Raw genomic sequence first — 20689 nt, forward strand, 5'->3', positions numbered from 1 at the left:
TTTCTTTTTTTTTTTTTTTAAATATTTATTTATTTTTATTTATTACATTTATTTATTGTATGTGTGTGTGTGGCCAGCTCAGCCCACCAGGGGGCGGGTCTGGCTGGCATGTAGTGCTGGGGATCGAACCGCGGTCCCTGTGCTTTGCCAAGCTTGTTTCAAGTAGGTGCTTTAGACCACTGAGCCATCTCTCCAGCCCCTCTCACTTTCAAAAGTACAACCAAACAATCTTTTTCTCCAGTCCAAGAATTGACACGGACTTTGCACTGAGCTACACCCAATTTTTTTTTTTTTAAATTTTGAGATAGGGCATTGCTCTGTAGCCCAGGCTGGCCTTCAACTTGTGGTGTTCCTCCTACCCGAGCCTCCCGAGTGCTAGAACTACAGGTGTGCACCATGCCTGCCCTTTAAAAATTTTTTTGAAATAAGGTCTCACTAAATTGGTGCTGCCCAAGTTGGGCTCAAACTTAAGATCCTCCTGTCTCAACCTCCCAGAACCCTCGGATTAGATGGATGTGCTACCATACCTGCTGGGCTCAAATTAAGTCTTAGTAATTAATAAGGTCAGCTGAAGTTTAGATTTCACTGGAACTTAAGTTATTCTGAGCATTTGAGGCCTCAAGGCATGGATATTATTTTGACTACTAAGAAGGGGGAGGTTGCCTATAGGAGCTGAGCCCTCAGCACCTGCTGCCTGACTTAGGAACCAGAAGGAGCCATCCTCAGGTGGTGTGGAGAAGGCACAGGCACAGGTAGAAGTGGGGAAGACACCCTCCCGTGTGTGGAACAGATCCCATCATGCACCGCATCAGCATAACGTGATTCTACACAGCTTGCCTGGGCTCACACTGGTACTGGGGAAACACCTCAGTGCCTCACTGTGATGTTCTGGGCTCTGCTATCAGAAGGAGCGCAGTCAAAGAACCTCGTAAAGAGTCCCCATTCCTACCAAACTTGGCGATTCCTGGGACACAAGAGCACCTAATAAGATAGGAACATCAGTGGCCTCCAGCACCTGAGCTCCAAAGCCGGGGTCCAATCGCAGGCAGATGCATTTTCTTCCTGGTCCTAACAAGCATGGAAATCCAGCCCTCTACTTTACACAGCGGTGGTGTTTAAATAGACTCCTTTCCTGCTATAGGAAAGCAGAGCCCTTTCAGGACTTTACAATTCAAGCTGAGTTTCAAGTAATCATTCTGCAGCAGTGCTAGGAGAATTATTGTTCCTCCTGATTAAAAGTGCCTATTCTAAAAAAAGTAGTAAAGTGGAAAATACGCCTCAGAGAATTGTATTCCTCAAGGCCGCTCACTGCCTGCTTCCAGGCCTTTGTTAAAGGACAGAATGTGTTGAATTCTTCTAAATTGGCAGAAGATCAAGCACAACACTACATAATGAGGTAGCTGAGAACAGAGTTTTTCCTATAAACACAAAGCACAGGGGAGTAAATGCATGTAATTCTCATCCAATCAAACAGGAAACATGATAAAGCCAGCCATGTGAAGTTGCACTCAGACCAATGTCGCTGGTGTAACTGGGAAAATTTGGCCCCAAGTTTCAAGGAACATCCTCCTTCAGCCTGAGGAATGTGCATAAAAACAAGGGCCTAAGCCCTATTTGTATCCAAATGCTAAATGGGGCTCTTATCAGACACAATGGAGTAAACATAACTAAGTAGAAATGATGCATAACCAAGTACACAATAAGCACAAAGGGACTTGAGACTCGAATCCCTTGAAATGAATGGCCATTCCTTTCTGCTGTACTGGGGCCAGAACTGGGATCCCTGCAACGAGCAATATCATCATCTCTCCTCTGAGAAACAAGGTTCAGAGAGACCATCACTAAGTGGCCTGGGCTGGGCTCAGCTTTACGATCTTCCTGCTTCAGCCTCCCAGGGTGCGGGGACTGCAGGTTGTGTCTCAGCTGAAATGGCCATTCCGCACACGGGTCCCCTTACCTGGCTGACTGCCCCCTTTGCCTCTCTGGGTGACCCCCAATTCTGTGGCCCATCAGTGCCATCTCCTGGGCCTCCTCTGATCCAAACCGCAGCATCCCAAGAATCACAATGTACATCTGCTTATGACAGTACAGGCTCTAAAGCTCAGCAACCCTGCGCGGCTACAGTGATATCAGAATTTATCATCAGAACAAATTCCACTTGGACAGCAATTTAAAGATTAGTTATTTTCTCAAAATAAAAAGTAGACATTTCTCACTTAAGTAATTACATCATATAGCTTTATTTATCAGATACTTGGTTTCATGAGAGAAGAGTGGAAAATGTAATCATTTTGAGAATTCCTGGGACAGCTCAAAAAGGGTAATCGTTCCTACATTGTATGCTTCCCATGAAGGAGTTCAGAAGCGTAAGCCAACTCACCTCACAAATACCTCACACTGAGAGGTATTTAAAATTAAAATAACAGAATTACTCTTGAAAAATATAACATGTTAAAAACCTTTACCCGCAAAAAATAGTCTTTAGTTTAGTACCATGGAGACCTGAGGGCCAGCGGCGTAAGAACCCCGCCCAGCTTCCTGGGCCTGTGAGGCATGGTACACATACTATCAAGGCCTACATTTCTAAGGAGTGGCTGGGGGGTGCTGCAGGGGTTGTCATCAGCCAGCAAAACCACTTTCCTAGCTTGCTGAGACCATGTCTTTTCCCTGATGATGACGTGGGGTGGCATGGGAAGATGACACCTTGCTCTTTCTAGGGCAGCCCCTTTTCTCCTCCAGAACAGACTCTGGTTCTGTCCCCGAGAATCATCACAAGTCCAACACCTCACTAACAAAATCCTCTCTCCTTCAGCTAGCTCCTGTGTGACTTGCATAGGGCATGCTGGGAGTTTGGATGTGCCGAGCACAGGTCTCAGGCATCCACAGGCTTGTGCGTGGTATGCAGGAGGCACTTGGTATTTTTTCTTCTATGCTAGCTTCCTACTCTACCCAAGGTCAGCCCGCTTGTGTACGAAGCTCTTCATTTAAAATCCAGCAAAGCTGCCTTCCATTCAGTGAAGATCATCACTTTAACCACTAGGCTTCTGTATCATTCATTGAATACTGACAACCTACTACACACAGGCACTAGCTCAACAGTGACCCAGATAGGGTCCTTGTCCAGTGCCTGGCAAGTTTACCACTGAGGGAGGGAGGACAGTGTGACTCTTGGGAGGTGCTCAGTGACATCAGTGGCCAGGCCAGGCCTGTCTGCTGTCACAGGCTTCCTTGGGGTCAGCTTCAGAGAAACAGCAGCTGCCCATTTCCCTCCACCAGGTGTCCCAGCATCTCGAGGCCTGCACAGCTGGCCCCCCTCACCCTTCCCAGGTGGTGTCACTGGGGACACTACGGAGGGGACACTGGAGTTCCTGGCTTTCCTTGGAACACTTTCAGGTACCTGCTTTGGTACACAGCATAGGAACAGAGCAGTGTCCTGATGGAGCAAGGAAACGTAACCTTCCTGGAAACTGAACTCCCTGCCTCACTTTGGTGAGGCGCCCTCCTACAGTCCTGTCTTTATCACGTCCACGAAGGATGCATTTCCTATACTTCCCAGGGAGACTAAAAAGACACTTCAGGACCCTCAACAGAGAAAGTGCCGCTAGTGAAATGGCAAGGCAACAGAACAGAGCACATCCCACAGTCTTCTCAGTCGCTGCACAGTTGGAAAAAGCCCACATGAGCAATCAGCTCCTCACAGCAGAGGAGCAGGGAGCTAAAATCCCCAGGCTATGTTCTTATAGCACACCAGCCCCTGCTTGGTCAAGGCTGTTTTTAATCCTGCTAATGAAGAGAAACACCAGGCAAAACTTACTGCACACTACCAATACTTCCATATTTACAAAAAGGAATTGAACACAGTGGTATGAACGGCAGGCCAACAGGCTTAGGGTTTATCTGAAGCACCAGGAGACAGTAATACATGTAGTTTGGAACTATAGTTCCACAGTAAACACACAGTCGCACCCAGTCACACAGCACCACATGCATGCACCTCACTCACCCCATCACATTTCTCACAGGATATAAGCACTCTCAAAATAAAACAGTTCATTTTAAATTAATTACTTAAAAAACCCCTACATTTGGATGTGTTAAAGAAACAAACCACCCCACTTTAGATGCAGCCTGAGAGAGTCCCCTAAGCTCCCCGATGCTAGCCTGAGGCAGGCGACATGCCCTCTCCACGGTGGGAAGGAAGACAACTGCGCTTCCCCAAACACACTTGTATCTAGACTTCCAGACCTGTCCGCAGCCACCAAATGCAACACGCACTTGGTCAAATGAATTATGGAGAAAGGACGACAGGAGCTTTATCAAGAAATGATGTTCGAAGGCATAAGTGGAATGTTAAAACACAAACCCGCATAAAATGAGTTATAATTTATTTCACAATACTGAAATAAGTATAATTTATAAAAAAGTTGATTAGTTTTGGAACGTAATAAAGTTAAATAAAGCCCTACATAATTGTTTTATATTTATATAAAATAAAATAGCAGTTTGGCACTTAGCAGCTTTTGTTGGTAATTGCATCCCATATTCAGAGGCAAATTTATTTTACAGAACATTAATTTCTGCAGCTACACTGCAAATGAACTGAATTTTAAAAACAGTTTCAAAGTGAATTTATCAAATCACACAGGCACTGCCAGTATTGCAACGGGCCCCACTCACTCCTAAATCATGAGCTGTCTCCTCGGAAGGCCTGGCCTGGGAGGAGCCTCAGCTGCAGGAACTAAGAGCCGGGGCTGCTCCTCGCGCAGCTGTGCCGGCAGCTACCACTGCCGCGGCCGGCCGAGCAGCAGCTTCTGAACGCGTGTCTGCTTTCATGCAGGTTAAGTCACTAAAGCAAGTACACTTTTTCAGCAACTGATGTGCTCTGAAGCACTGTGATGAAAAGGGGCCCAAAGGGTGGTGGGGGACATGCGTGACAACAGCCGTCTGACGATGGTGCAATCCTAAAGTCGCCTGGAGTGACACTGGACTGGCCTGCATGAGTTCATGGTGCATGTGGCTAGTTCCTTGTGTACATACGGTAAAACACTACGCCTTCTCTCACCAATACTTTCTGGCCACCAGGGACAGTTAAGGTGCCACACCTGACATTCCTTAGAACCCCACAGGCCTGGCCTCTTCCAGCAACCTGCATAGTGTCGCCTGCCCCGCAGCAGGTGTAAGAAAGACAGAAAAGTGCACTGAGGTCGCCCTCTTTACGCTCATGGGTGGGAAAACATAAGCAACGTTTCCTACGTATGATTACAGCACACAATATTTCACATGGGGAGTTTCTAGGAGAAATTCTGTCTCCCAAGTTTACAACCAAAGGATGTATTTATACATTTATTCATCAGTAAGACAAATGTTGCTTCTTAGAGCCATATTGTAAGAGGAAAAAAAGCTGTAGAAAACAATTAGAAATGAAGTACTGTATATTACATTGATTAGAAATTTGATATTGCATAAAATTCAAACTATGAAGTAATCAAACAGTTTAAGTCCCTGATTTCACACCAAGGTGGTATAATTTGAATGAAAAACAAAATGTCTTACAAGGTAAGTTCACCATCGCTTCTCAGCCTTGGTGAAGATAAGTTCAACAATGACAGAATTCTCTCCCTTCTCGGGAAGGGGGTAGGAGTGAGTGACAAGCAAGGAGGAAAAGAGGAAAGAGGAAATTGCTCTACTAAGAACAGAATGAAATTAAGTTGAGGTAGTTTATTCTACCAGCCAAACATTATTCATAATTTGTCTAAAACATACCAGTGAATGGCATCAGGAACGTTCTATTACACAGACTAGCTTTTGTAACACAGATTCGGATTCTAAAACAAGTTTTCAAATCCTAGACAGTAGTAAACGAGACTTTGTGTGCTTTCAGATTATATTAAAAAAAGTTTGATCCCTATGCATTTCAACCTGACAGGTTTCTTTTTTTTTTTTCCTTTTTAGAGTCATAGCAGACTATTTATTACCTGTCTAACTCAGGTCTTTCCTTTAAAAATCTCCTACCCACTAATATCCTCATTCTTATAAAGAGTGGCACTGCCTGAACCTTCGCAGCTCCACACGGACCACCCCAGAAATTATGGCATGACATATCTTCATGTAAAGTAACAGAGAGGGTAGCAAGTTCCTTTACGTTCACAGGAGGGCTGCGGCCTGACTCACCAGTTTACACTGTTAAGACAACTCTATAAAAGAGACATTTTATCTTTGTGTCAATTCATCGTAATAGTTTTTTAAAATTCTTAGGACAGAGCACTAGTAATAGAGACTAACTGGCATAGAGTCCAATCTAGCATTTTAGGCACAGATTTCACTTCACTGGGTAGGGTTAGGCATAATAAATCCTTCCAAGTGTAGTAGAAAAGCAATCTTGGTATGTTTGGATATGTTGATTTGCATATATGGGTTGTCGGTTTTGTTTTTTTCCAAAGCCACATACCTGGAACACAGCAGTCAAACATGAGTTCCCTTCAGGGAAAGTAAACTGTAGGGCTTAGCTTTGCTACCAGACATCATACCCACTCCCATCCCTCCTCCTCTGGATCCCTTTATCCCCACGGTCTATGGACACAGCTAACCTGTGGACCTACTTCCTTCCAGGTAGTGTCTGAAGTTACATGGTCTCCCAACCAGAGCATATGCTCAAGCTTCTAAGCGTCTAAGACCGCTGCAGTTACCATCCCAAAGCCCGGCACACACAGCAAGTTTCAGCTGCACCTCGGATCTCCGTTACATCCAGCTACACGATGGCGCACTCAGCACAGGGTCGCACGACCTGCTCTGCTTCCTCTTCAGGGTGAATGGACGCGAATTCGGAATAAGCCTTGCTGAAGCTGCAGGCGGAAGAGCTTGCAGTTTGCAATGCGTAAAGCTGCACAGCCAGTGCGGCGCAGGTCGGAGGGCAGCAGCGGCTTTGTGTGGTGCCAGGTGCCCGTGCTTCTTTTAAACTCTCGCACGTAGTCGTAGTTAGTACCTAAACCACCAAAGCAGGCAAAAGTGAGGCGAGCAGCCAGATTCCCGGCAGCGTTCCAAGAACACCACCGCAACACCCTTACCTGTATCGAGGTCTCCAATAACATAAATACTGGCTCCTATAGGTACAGCCCCATAAACAAAGGAGGAGCTGGCAGGGATGCATAGGTTCTGGTCATTAAGGTAGATCCACCTGAAAAGAAAGCCGAGACCAAGTTAAGGAACTGGAAAGCTTGAGCACAGTATTCAGAAGAACGACAGGGCGACAGGGCGCCAAGGTCAGGCGCAGGCGCAGAGCCAGTCTCCGCCCCATGCTCACTCCCCCGGAAGCCACTGCAGTAACCCCGCCTGTGCCTGAGGTTCAGGAACAGTTTGTGGTGAGGCGGGAGAACTGCCCGACCTTCTGCTAAGCCCGTTTTTTGAGACTCACCCGGCCCGCGCCCTGCTTGTACCAGCCACCTGCACCTCTCATCTCTGAGCAGAGGCCGAATTCAGGCCCATTAGGTGGCTGCCAGTGCTTGGTTACTTGGGAATAAAGCTGTTGTGGACACTGGGGTGCAGGTCTCTGTGGACTTTGCTCACAGATTCTGGGTTCTGGGGAAAGGCTCTATGTGAGGCAGTGAAAAAGATGCTCTATTCTTTCCAGTGCTCTTTTGCATTCTAACTGCTTGGTATTATTATAATCTCTCTGTATTGTCTTTCAAAATTTTAGCTTTTGGGCTGGTGAGATGGCTCAGTGGTCTAAAGCACCTACTTAGAACAAGCTTGGCAAAGCATGGGGACCGTGGTTCAATCCCCCAGCACTACATGACAGCCCGCCTGGCCCCCTGGTGGGCTGAGCTGGCCAAACACACACACACACACACACACACACACACACACACATAAATAAAATAAAAAAAAAATTAGCTTTTAATGGCGCACCTTTCCCTAAAGGCTAATGGTGATGAGGGCTGGCCAGATAGTTTAGCAGATTACAGCGCCTGCAAGCAGGCACAGGGGCCGAGAGTTCCATCCCCAGGCCTGCTGTGCCAGTGCTGGCCCTGCCCCCAGGGCGCGCTGAGAAGATTGAGACTGGGCGTGGTGGCACGTGCCTGTAATCCCAGCACTTGGGAGGCTGTAAACAGGAGAATCACTATGAGTCCGATCTATGTGGTGAGACACTTTAGACCCTGTACTAAATACATAACAAACAAAAACCAGTCAGGCATGGGGGCTCACATCTGTAATCCCAGGGATTACAGGAGGCAGGGGGACTGCTTCGAGTTCGAGTGAGTGCCAGGCCTGCTTGAGCTGCACAGTGAGCCCCTATCTCAAAAGGACAAAAAAACAAAAAATCAAGACTGAGTGGATCACCTGGTAGGCAGTTATCGTCCACTCTCGATCTCCGGAAATGTCTGCTCAGGAGTCTTTGCATTTTGTGAACATAAATCCTTTCCTACATGTGTACACGGGAATACTCCCCCCAAAATATAGGCTGCCTTTTCATTTTCTTAATGGAATCTTCCAATGGACCCTTTTCTTCTTTTAGGGTTATGCTTTCTGCATCCTAAACAATCTCTCCTGCCCCTAAGCTTGCAAAGATTTTATTCCTGTGCCACTCAGACATTTTACGGTTTCAGCTTCTACATTTAGGTCTGTGATCCATCTCAAGTGAGTTTGTATACAGGCAGGAGTCAAAGCTCACTATTTTCCACACAGAGCTGGCTGTTTCATCACTGTTTGTGGAGGACTTTCTTTCCCAGTATACTGCCTTGGAGTCTCTGTTGAAAATCGATTTAGTAAGCACTAAGAGGACCCAAAGCTCCAGGAAGAAATGGCTGATTTCAGAGCTGAGGTAGAGAAGGTATAAGATAAGCCTGGAGCACCACGCAATGCCAGGCAGGAAGAGCTCTAAGGGATGAGAGGCTCATCACCCCACTGCAGGAGCCGAGAGAACGAGTTCCTGAGGCCAGTACTGGGACAGTAGAGCGAGGAAAGAAATGACAGGCCTGAATTCATAATTCACAGAATAAGACAAATTCATGAGTCACTACTAATGGAAAAAAAAATTACTAGAGAGAAGGGACAGGGTTCTTTTGCAGAAGAATTCCAATTAATAAATGTAGAGCGAGGGAAACAAAAAAATCACAGGCAAAACCCACAGCATAGTGACTGCAGCTTATATCTACCAAAGGACACTAAAATTAGAGGGTGAAAGTTTCAGGAGAAATAGCAGCTTTTCATATGTTCCTATTATATGCTCCAAGACATTCATTAATTATAATGAGAAAAACACTAACTTTCCAGTGAAGAAAGCCAACAGATACCACCTTAACCAAGCGATCAAGGTTATAGTGCCCAGCAGGAAAGCCTGGTGACATGTTCTCCCTGACAGGACAGGGACAAGGCTGTCGATGGCTCCCTGGTGTGGCCGAGACACATCGCCAGCACCAATATGCCAGCCTAACCCCAGGATTATGAGATAAACCCAAATGACAGACTTTCTAGGAAAAAACATGACCAGTGACAGCAACTGAATGCAATGGTGGGTCATAGATGGATCTGGAGCAGAGGAAGATGCTTGTGGTGAGCGTCTAGTGTCCCATCTAGTTAACTCCATGCAGTGCAAAAACCCCAGTCCTGACATCTGTGTCCCAGTCGTGGAAGATACTAACCTTAGGAGAAACTGAGCGAGTAGCTTATGGGAACTGCTACACCACCTATGCAACTTTTCTACAAATAAAAATTATTCTAAAATAAAAGCCTGCCCCACCCCCCGGGTACTATAGGGGAATAAATCTAGATTTTTTTTTTTTTTTTTTTTTTGCGGAACTGGGGATTGAACTCAGGCCCTTGCGCTTGTCAGGGAATCACTTATTCCACTGAGCCATCTCCCCGGCCCCTAAATCTAGATTTTGATGTTCACTCAGGGCAATGTGACTGAGCACTTTTCTGTTAGAAGTGATAGGTCATGGCAGACGTTGGCAATCAGGGGCACATGGACCCAGGGCTGCCCTGTCACTGGCACACCTGAGTACATGGGTGCACCTTATGCTTCGAGCACTTCTATTTCAAATACCAGTACAAAATTATTTTGTAAAGAACACACTTTTATTTCGGTGACTACCCTTCCCAGATTATTCTGAAGTAGCTTCCATATTCTGATTTCCAAGAGACAAGGAAATGACATGATTGCCTCCCCCTAAAAATAAAAACTAAATGACTGCCCCAAATAGCAAATGATGCCAGGCTGCCACATTTCTAAATACATTGTCTTAACATTTGACTCACTGACCATCTGACTGCTGATCAGATGCAACATGTGGTTAGGGTCACAACTATGAATTTTAACCTTTGCTCCCCAAATGCCTCCAATAAAAAGGAAAATGGAAAAAAACTAAGAGCCCTCACTGCAAAATAAAAATGGAGATCATCAACAAGATTTTGAAAAAGGAAGTCTGGAAAATGTCAGTCAGTACTAGCTCACTCACACTTCACACAGTAGGGGCTGAGCATAAGCCACTAACCCATTGAGGTCCTGGGTTCTGAGTCAAAGAAGGCTGGAAGCATCCCTGAGCCTCGTCCACAGCTGGACCTGAGCCCCAGGATGCAGCTCACAGCAGTGAGCAGCACTTCAGAGCAAGACACCTGCTACCAGTGTTGTTTCAGAATCAACCTGTTTAGGACTTAGCATAATGCATCTCCGGGTAACAACATGAAACTCAAGAAACTGGGTTAGATGACCTGATGTGGGTCAGTGAGTCAGAGTTCCTGGTTTAAAAGAAAATAAGCTGAGGTAACTCGGTGTATGTGATGCTGAAGCTTCAAGTGAAACAGAACTAACCCCAAAAGTAACTGGATCGTGTGTCTAGCTGCTGCTTACAAAATAGGCATAAAAGCTGCAATCTTGAGTGTTCTTTAGCACCTCACTGGCCCTGGATGACTGCCCTATGCTAGGCTCCATTTTCTGCTCTGGAGGTGAGACTGCCCAACACAGTCACCAGCCCCCAGGGAATGCTGCAGAGGTGAGGTGAGGACTCTGCACCATGCCCAGGCCTGGGCATCACTGAGTGACGGCAACTGTAATGCAGAGGCAGAACCAGGCCCTCAGGTGCAAGGCCTTCAAATGTGGGCTTGGCAGCACCTGCCACTACTGTGCCCCTTGACAACTCAGAAGCAAGACTGACTCCCTCCCCAGAATGGAATATCAAAATACAGAATGGACATGGCAGAGAGCTGCAGAGAGGCAGCAGAGGACAGGCACGGGGAGGCGAGAGCTCCAGAGGGGAGACAGAGGAAGCTCTCAATCAGAGGGGAGAGGGGAGGGAAGGACAAGTACGCTCTGGAGAGGGGTCTGCTTCCCAGCACAGCACTGCGCAAGTGCCAACTGGGGGCTGAGGACCATAGACAGAACAGCCCCGGGAGCGCCCCAGACACCAGACAGCAGCAGGCAGTCTGGAAGGAAACTAAAAGCTGAGCAGACTCCCCCAAGGAGTGGCCTGGCTCTCAGTGGCCTTCTGTGAAGGCAGTCTGAGGGTGGTGGCTCTGCGCAGTACCCTGTGCACCTGTGCCCACAGGAGTCAGGAGTCAGCACATAGGTCTTGGGACAAGCATGGTTCTCAAGGGCTGAGCAGAGAACCCAGAGAAGAAGAGGAAGCCCCTGGTGGAAATCTTTGATCTGGAAACTACAGATGCCTGCGCTAAGGCTTGAATAAACACAGTGAGACCAGAGCTACCCCTGCAGGACGGCAGCCTGTTTTTGGGTCTGATCCAGGTGACGGCCTACAAGTCTTGGCACCACACTCTAAAAGATAGAACAAAGACTAGGGTCTCAGGAACATAGTACTAACGATGTTAAGGATGCAATCCAGACTTCCTTAACAAAAGAAGAGCCAGAAAAATGAACCCATCTCCAGGGAATGAACAATCATCGCACGCCAACTCTGAGATGACTCAGATGCTGGGATTACCTCTCAGGCAGAGTGGGACATAGCTACAGAGACGACCTTGCTCAGTGAGGCAAGGGACGGGCTCCCCACCAATGACAGCACCTCTGGCGCAGAAGTAATAACAATCAGAAGCCCTAATGATAAGTGGCCCTGAGATTCAATTCGATTTGATTTATTTATTTATTTTTAGCGGAACCAGGGATGGAACTCAGGCCCTTGCACTTGTCAGGGAAGCACTTACTCCACTGAGCCATCTCCCCAGCCCCAGCCCTGAGATTTTAAGAGTCAAAAAGAGAATACTTGAAATAAAAAATGTCCTGGGTGGTCCTAACAATAGCCTGGAGATAACTGAGGAAAGCAGCAGCCAACCTGAGGACAGATCTGCGACTGGTCTGATCTGACAAAGGGAACAGAGACAAAGCATTTCCATCCGCATGATAAGGAAACTGAAACACTGTACCGCCTCTGTGTGCCAAGCAGGGAAGAAGGACCTACCTAGTCCAGGGGTGGACAGTAAACGGGCTGGAGGCGGAGGGCACAAGGTGTGAGGACAAGTGCCATCACCAGGTACTGATGGCCAGCAAACCCAGGAGCCACACCCCCCACTGGATCTCAGCGCACAGGGATCCAGCGCGGGAAGCTGAGGCCTGGTGCCCAGCACTGTCCGTGTGCTTGTCCTCCTAGGGGTCCTCAGCTTTGTGGGTGGGGAGGATTTTCCCATTTCTTCTCCCTTGAGTGCTTTCCCTCAGCCCAAAAGTGGTAGCCAGGCCTCTTCCATTAGCTACTTCTGTTTTTTCTTTTTTGTGTTAGACTGAACCCAGAGCCTTGCGGATACTAACAGTGTGTCCTACCGCTGAGCTGCACCCTGGCTGTAGTTCTACATTCTTTAGAGTCCGCTGTGGCCGCTTCCAGTTAACAACACATTGCTGCGTTTTCCATTCCATTACTGGTTTGGCTTCAGTCTTCTGGTGGGACCCTGAGGGAGCTGATGTGGTGGGCATCCTCTGGCTCATGTGACGCCAAAGACATCACAAGCAGTAGTACTGCCTCCTCGGCAGAGAGAGCAGTGGATGCAACAAGGGGGCTGCTGCCCAGAAGAAGTGGCCTGCCTCAGCCCCAGGACAACACTTGCAGGTTAACTCCGGTCCTGCCAGGAGAAGCACACTGCTTCAGGGATTCTCACACACCAAGAGAAAACACTACCTGGGTCATGGTCATGGCTGTGCAGCCAGGCCAGGGGCCACCTGGCACTGATACAAGCTTGGTGTGATGACCCTGCACCCAGGGCACAATCTGACCCTGGGATCCCCCGGCTGGCTTTTGAGAGTGCACAGTCAGGAGCCATTGGACATCTTGACTTTTTCGAGAAGAATTACTAGGCATGTAACAGGTGCCACCACATTGGCCCCTTTGTCTTTGATGGGGATGTCATTTCTACCAGCCACCCCAGGGCTTTTATTCTTGGTAGGGAAGGCTAATTCCAGGGTTCCAGCAGGCCCTTCCTGCTGGAATGGTCCCACTCCCAGCCAAAGAACCAACACAGGTTTCTGCCAATTGTCCAAAAAATGAAGTGGATAGATTGCAACATAAAGAGTTAAAGTGACTGACACAGAACTGACAGTGGGGTCATTGAGGATGAGTGCACACAGAGGCAGCAAACCTCAGGACTGGAACACAGGACCCTGGCAGGAAGATGTTGAAAAAGCCTGGCAGTTTTTCCACCACAGACTCAGAGCATGCTGAGTAGGGGAGAGGGGAGCCGAGCAGTCACCAGGACTTGGTAACAGCAGGAATCAGTGAAGATGGCTGCACAGGAGAACAAGATGACCAAGTTGTCTTTCAGGAGCACAGGTGGGCAGCGGGCTCTGAGGGCTCCTCTGAGGATGGCCCCAAGCATGCGTTATACAGTGAGTGTCAGACAGATAAGATGTCGGTAACTGCTGACCTGGGCAGAAGAGAGGAGTGAGGAGGAGCTGGGAGGACAGTGGTGTCACCAGCAGGACAGGGACAGAGGAACAGAGAAAACCCAGCCCTGGGTAGGTGTGGTTGCCATGGCCCAGCCAATAATTTATGGGGAATTCTTTGCTTTCCTTCTAACAGTTTTGCTTTTACTCATAAACACAGAAAATAATAAGATATGGCACCTTTCCAGGAAAGTTTTAACCTAAAAATAGGGAACAAAGACAGGAAAGACAAAAGATTACTTAAAAACAACCTAAATGGTCTCTAATCTAACCTAGATTGCTCATCTGGCAGTAGTTTCCATAATACGCACAGAGAGCACATCAGGGATCGTCCGATCTTTTCAAGACAAGCTACTCCTGTAGCTGCTTCTTGCTGGAGGTGTTTATAGGAAGCCCTGCGCGCTTAAAGCCAGTCGGGTGAGGACAAGAGGGTGTTGGGGCGATGCCTGGGTCTGAACACCAGCTGTGACCCTGCCCACTTCTCTGGGTTTTGGCTCCCCCTGTGGACGAGGACTAAGTAGAGTATCTGTACCTCGGAGGGCTGTGTAAGCCTGAGCGGAGGGGCTGTGTTCATGGCTGTGGTGTCCCTATGTGTTCAGAGTCCTCTAATCACACGAGAGTCCTGCATGTACATTGAAAGACCTCAGCGTTCTCCACTGCACTTATAAACTAACACTGGAAAGTCTAGAAATGAGGCCACTGACGGCGTATGAGGCTGTTTGGAAGGAGCAGTGCTCTTATGTTTAATAATGATGAATTGGAAGCAAGTCATTGTAACAGTTACACTTCAAGTTTGTCGACTAAAAACATGAACCAGACTGACAAAAATATAACGGTTCTGACAACAGAGAGCATATTGGTGTCACAGCCAGACGTAAATCCTCCAGAATGAGAACAGGGACAGAAAGTGGCAAGAACATAAGTAAGCCCAAGTTTCCTGACAAGCGGGTTGGGGCTCACACTGTGTGAGCAGCAATGCAGTCACCAGGAAAGAGCTTTACATAAATATTTTACTAGAACCAAACGGGCTGCGTGTTAGCGGCGGGGGACAGCCTGTCTCGACACTCCCTTGGGCAGCACCAGACTGACTCACCAGCAGGGTAGTCAAGCCCCAGAGCAACTCAGCGCAGAAGGAGGACACAGTCAGTCTGGAAAACCCCCGCCCACTCCTACCTACAAGAACACATGATCTTCTAAATTACTCTCCTACTCTAAGACATTTTCCTAAGATAGCCTACCTCTATACCTAGAAAAAAAGGCTATGCAAATATCCCAAGTTTGAAATACACTAAAATTCAAGGGACATTTACATATATGTATTTCTCATGTTTTGGTAACTGTTCACTGCTCTAATCTAAACATGATGCTAGGCAAGTAAACACTATGTTATGGCGCTCCCTTCAGGTAGCAGGGGGAATTACCCACCACGATTCTGGCAGAGCATCTGCTCAGGGCTCTGCAGACCAATGGAAGGTGCTAAGGGAGGGAACAGGAGGAGTCGGGAAGGCTGCTATCTACCCTATACTACACAGGCAGCTTGTCAGACAAGAAGTCAAGCACCAACCTTTGCTCACTCAGCGGAGCAGACTGTCAAGACATGAACTAGGCCTGGTCCTGGGCCCGGGACATAGCTGAGCGCGGGCAGCCTGCCCGGAAGGTGCGTGCAGTTAACACTCTCAACCCAGAGGGACATGTAAACAATTTTACAGTGTGGACCAGGGAGGCAGGCAAAGGCTTTCTCCAGGGAGTGATAAACAGAGTTTTGGACAAGGCCAAACTCACTGGATGAACAGGAGCAAAGGGAATTTTTGGCAAAAGCAACAGCCCACAAACAGCTGAGTGATCACACATATCTGGAAGGGAGAGATGGGAAACGTCGCAGCGTGAAGCATCTGGGCTGGCTGGGAAGTAGCAGAAAAAGTACAAGAAGGTCCAGTCACAAAAGGCCATACATGCTAAATTAAGGAGTCTAAGCTTTCTCCTAAAAGCTAAATGAAGCCAACCATTTTAAGCAATTAACTGTTAACATCTGTTCTACGTTTCAGAGACATGTTCTCATAGTTTTTGTTGTCAATATCTCTGAAGTCACTGCCTAAATACCTAATACGCAAGGACGTAACTGCTAGAGTTCAACACAGGAATTTGAAATCAAAACTAACCATAGCTAAACTATGACCCTGAAGCATAAGGAAAAGTTTCAGAAGCCACACACCTCTCGTAATTACCTTTTAAACTCATCATGGTAGAATTCAGACTTGCAGGTGACCATTTCGTTAACCTGGATGTCCTCCCGACTTCGGACACCCCCAAACACATACAGCTCCATGGCGACCCCACAGGCCACGGCGCCGAACCTGAAAAATCACGCAGCACAGTAGGGTGGGCTTATTGCTCAAGGTCTGACTTCTCAATCCCCCCATGCCTGCTTTAACACAGCATGCAGGGCTTCACATGCATGTGGGCCTTTCTAGTGTAGGAAACATCAGGCCATGTAAGTAGTCACATTGAAACAGGGAGCAAAAAGCCAGGGCAGGAGGCCTCTGACTCAGCTACAGAAGGGGAGTCCCAGTTTACTGCTGTGTCCCCTCACCTCCTCTCCTTCAGGGGACAGATAGCAGTCCACTGCTGGGTCCGGGGGTCATAACACTCCACAGATTCAAACAATTTTCCATAGGATCCTCCACCCATGGCATAGATTTTCTTTTTCATAGCTGCATAGCAGCCAATCTGCAAGGAGAAAACATGGGGGTGACACACCAATTATTAAAGCTAGACAAGTGTGCTTGTTGGGGAGCATGTGGAGATACCCGGGAAAGGAGTCTGTCTGTAGGCATAGGCCTCCCACTCCCTCAGCCCCCTGGACGGGAGCAGATTTCTAATAGTCAAGTTGCCATGCCTGCCAACATGATTGGACAAAGAAGGGGCTCTGTCTCCATTGTAAGCAAGGCAGGTGGGTAAAGGCTGAACTTTCTAAAAGAGTTTCTAGGGCATGGGCACGATCAAGTGCTTGTCTAACACAAGCAAAGCTCTGGGTGAATCCCCAGCATTGAAAGAAAAAGAAAAATTGAAGAAAGGGAAAGCTTTCCGCTCTCTGTTCTTTGACCATTATTTGAAGATCCCAAGACTGAGATTCCAGAGTAAATCACTCAAACTGTTGCAATAATGTCACTGAAAGGGAACATATAGGGGTTCACAGGAGAAGGCGCCAGTGCCTAGGACACGACCTAGCTCTGTCCTGAGGTCTAACTTCCTGCCTGCTCTAATAGGGGGCATAATGCACACAGGTTGTGCTCTAAGCCCTGCAGACTGCGCCCCAGAGGCAGGCGGGAGCTCTGCTGGCTTTGGTTCTGAGCATTCCCACAGCACTGACTGAGTGCGCTGTACCCAGCAGGGTTGGCGCTCACACACTTGCTCCAGTCCCGGCATGTGGCTGTTGACAGCAAAGGCAAGCTGCTGATAAAGACAGGATCCTATCGCGCTAATTCTCTTCATACTTTCTGTTGTGTCAAAGGTGTATTTAAGAAATGAAGAAATGTTAACTTTAAAATCGAATTTGTAAACAAAGTGGCCACAGGAAGCTGTAGTTCTCACCTTTCTAACCATGGTCAAATCAGGCTGCTTGGTCCAGGTTTTAGAATAAATATCGTAACATTCCATGGATATCAGCTCTTTGTCCCCATCTTCCCCTCCTAAAACGTACAGCATGCCGTCTATTTCCACAATTCCAAAGTTGTGTCTTGCCTGAAAAGACATCAAAGTTCTCTGTACTCAACAGCTGATATGGTTTTTTTTTTTTTTTTTTTTTTTTTGAGACAGGGTCTCATTATACAGTTCAGACTGGCCTTGAGCTCATTTTGTAGCCCAGGCTGGTCTCAAACTCACAATGATCCTCCTATGTTAGCCTCCCAAGTGCTGGGCTTACAGGTGAGAGCCACCATATCCAGCTTATTTGCATTTTTGATATTACAGGTATCATTTTATTCCAGGGTTCCAGCAGAGAACCAATTCTCCTTGTGATGCTCTTTCTTATATTCCCAGCAGCTTGAACTTCCGGCTCAACAGATAGTGGCCCAAGGGAATAAGACCCATATCGAACGTTATCAGTGGGATCACTACTTGTTAACCACTCTAGTCCACCAGAAAGCAAAGCATCACCTTAGGTAAGTGATTCGATGGAGCTGTTTTCATATAGCAATGGGGTCAACAAGGCTTCTGAGCCCACACTGGGAAGATAAGAGAAGACCCCAGCAGGGCAGACTGTCTATGGCCAGGGAAGCCAGGAACCACAAAAGCCTGAGGTCTTTAGCATTCATCGAGCAACGACTACTCACTTAGTGCACCATGTACAAGGTGAGAAAAATGAAATCCCTACTGCAAGAGCCTCCATGAACACCTGTACAAACCAGTGTGCAAGGGTCAGGCAGGAGAGCAGAGGCAGGTGGAGGCGCCCTGGGCAGGTATCTGAGGCCCTTGTTTCCAGACAGGAAAGAACAAATGCAAGGAGGGAAGTGCAAGTGGGAGCACTGGTATAAGACCCTGCAGGGTGGCCGGAAGGAGTCAGCACGCCTGAGGGTGCCAGAGGAGCTGGGCCGATCACCACCCCTTCGCAACACCTAAGAAACCAGAGTACCACAAGACAAGCGTCAATGAAACAGAGAAACAAACAGGCTTTACCTCATGCATGGGCGGCAATGCAGTCCATGTATTTGCATCTGGATCATATTTCTCTCCAGAGCTCAGGGTCTGCTTATTTTCATCTTGGCCCCCGAATACAAACAAAAATCCTTCTGTAAAAAAAAAAAGAAGAGACACACTTGCAACCAAGCGTTCAGCCCGGGAGCAGCACAGCAAATGTGGTGTCTGCAGAACCTCCTCCCATCACAGTTTTCTCTTTGGACTCGGGACCTCTGTCACACTTCACTTGCTCCTTCATGACACAGTCAAATCTATGAGTCACTGGCCACTCTGCTTTACTCAGCAGGTCTGTGGGGGCAATCTGCATCTCTACAGCATGATGGAAAAAAGAGACATGACCCTTTCTGTCACTAGGCAGCTGCAGGACCTCCCAATTCATCTGTTCCAGCCCCAGCTCTGCAAGTCTCAAGTGACTTTTGACCCAAAGCCCATATCTGTCCCTAAGACCTGGAATACTTTTTTTTTTTTTTTTTTTTTTGGTGGAACAGGGATTGAACTCAGGCCATTGCGCTTGCCAGGGAAGCACTTATTCCACTGAGCCATCTCCCCGGCCCCGACCTGGAATGCTTGGAGCTTGGCACCTGTGTGCACTTTAATTTAAAACATAACCCGTGAGTTGACTTCCTATTTAACAAAACAGCAAGTGGCTATTCTATAAAACACCTACTAACTTGCTGGGTAAACTTTTCTTTTAATATTTAGAAGAGAAGAAATCAACAGGACAATAAGGAAAAACTGAAAGGAAAAGTGGAACCTCTATAGAGAGGTTACCAAGCAGGGCAACCAATCTGCCTGGCAGTTATCTGCCACTATGGGCAAGTTTTTATCTTTTGTCCCAGGGATGAAAAAGAAATTTAAGCCATAGGTTCTTAGAAGATGGGGCTTCTGGCAGGAAACCTGCCCCCAAGTTCTGTCTTACGATACGGGCCAGCTCAAATCAATGCTCACTGACGTAAAGCTCTTCCTTGTCTAGGAAATCTCAATCCTTGAGTCTGAGTTACAGTGATACCAATTAGCAGTGTTTTCAGGCAGTTTGCAGAAACAAGTACAAAACTTCTGTATAAGTAAGTTCTGTCACCCAAATGTTGAGTCTTCACATTCTAAGAGTTTAATTCACTAAATATTGGTGCAAATAACTAAAACTACAATGCTCATTATACTTCAAGATAACAGAAAACTTGAAGATAACTCAGGAAAAAACATCTGGTTTTTGAAAAAGATTCAAGAAGACTAGAAATAAATATTCAATTGACTGGATTAATAGGAGAGGCATCCAAATTAAAGAGAAAATTCACTGAGGAAAAATAAAAAAAAACAATCATTAAGGCAGCATGCAGCAACAAAAAGAAGGCAAGTGACACAAAGATGGGGGAAGTGGAGGATGGAGAACAAGGTCTGGCAGTGTGTGATGTGATTTTTAGGAGCAGGAGGAGTGAGAATAATGCAGCAGAGGCAATGTGTGAAGACACAATGGATAGCAATGATCCAGAATGGACTAAAACCCAAGCTCAGTAGAGCCAAAGAGCCAAAAACACTCAAATATGATACAAGTTTAAATAAAATATACACATTGTAATGAAATGGTAGAGGGAAAAAGAAAGAAAATCTTAAATATAGCCCAGAGAAAAGAAAGATTTTTTAGATTGACAACTGGCTTAAATGAGTGGAAAGACATTTTTAAATGTACTGAAAAGAAATAACCTAAATTCTATACCCAGCAAAACCATCCTTTAAAAAATGAAAGACAAAAGTAATGAGGCTTACAGACAAATTTGAGAATTTTCCATCAAAACAACGTATTTCAGAAAAAAGGAAATGATCCTATGTGGAAATTCTGGGGGTAAAGAAAAGGAAAAACAAGAAAATGGCAAATCCAAAGGAGCACTGTATGTCTCTCCAACCTTTCAGACAAACGCACGCGTCACCAATGCATACACCATGTACACATCAGTTAACTCACGCGCTGTCTTGTTTGGCACTAGAAATGAAACTCAGGGCCATGGGCTTGCCAGGCAGGCACTGTGCTGCAAGCTACATCCCCGGCCCTAATCTTCATGCATTTTAACACCATAAGACTGTGGAACATGAAAAATGAACACTACCTAGAAGAATGATTGT

At 46.8% G+C, this 20689-nt stretch overlaps 1 protein-coding gene across 2 annotated transcripts in view; it reads right to left on the minus strand.

The window, feature by feature from the left end:
* Window positions 1-466: 466 nt before the first annotated feature.
* Gan (gigaxonin) overlaps window positions 467-20689 on the minus strand; it is a 51518-nt gene continuing 31295 nt past the window's right edge. The window contains exons 6-11 of one of the 2 annotated variants that reach the window (XM_004625759.3): window positions 18551-18663; window positions 17468-17617; window positions 16467-16603; window positions 16102-16230; window positions 7065-7174; window positions 467-6982 (exon numbers count right to left, since the gene is read on the minus strand). In XM_004625759.3, the coding sequence (XP_004625816.1) occupies window positions 6801-6982; window positions 7065-7174; window positions 16102-16230; window positions 16467-16603; window positions 17468-17617; window positions 18551-18663 (821 nt within the window). In that variant the 3' untranslated portion in view covers window positions 467-6800. The remainder of the gene's footprint in view (window positions 6983-7064; window positions 7175-16101; window positions 16231-16466; window positions 16604-17467; window positions 17618-18550; window positions 18664-20689) is intronic. The other variant, XM_023709351.1, reaches the window with a different exon arrangement.

The sequence above is a fragment of the Octodon degus genome, unplaced genomic scaffold (genome assembly GCF_000260255.1).
Source record: "Octodon degus isolate 3935 unplaced genomic scaffold, OctDeg1.0 scaffold00011, whole genome shotgun sequence".
NCBI lineage: Eukaryota > Metazoa > Chordata > Mammalia > Rodentia > Octodontidae > Octodon > Octodon degus.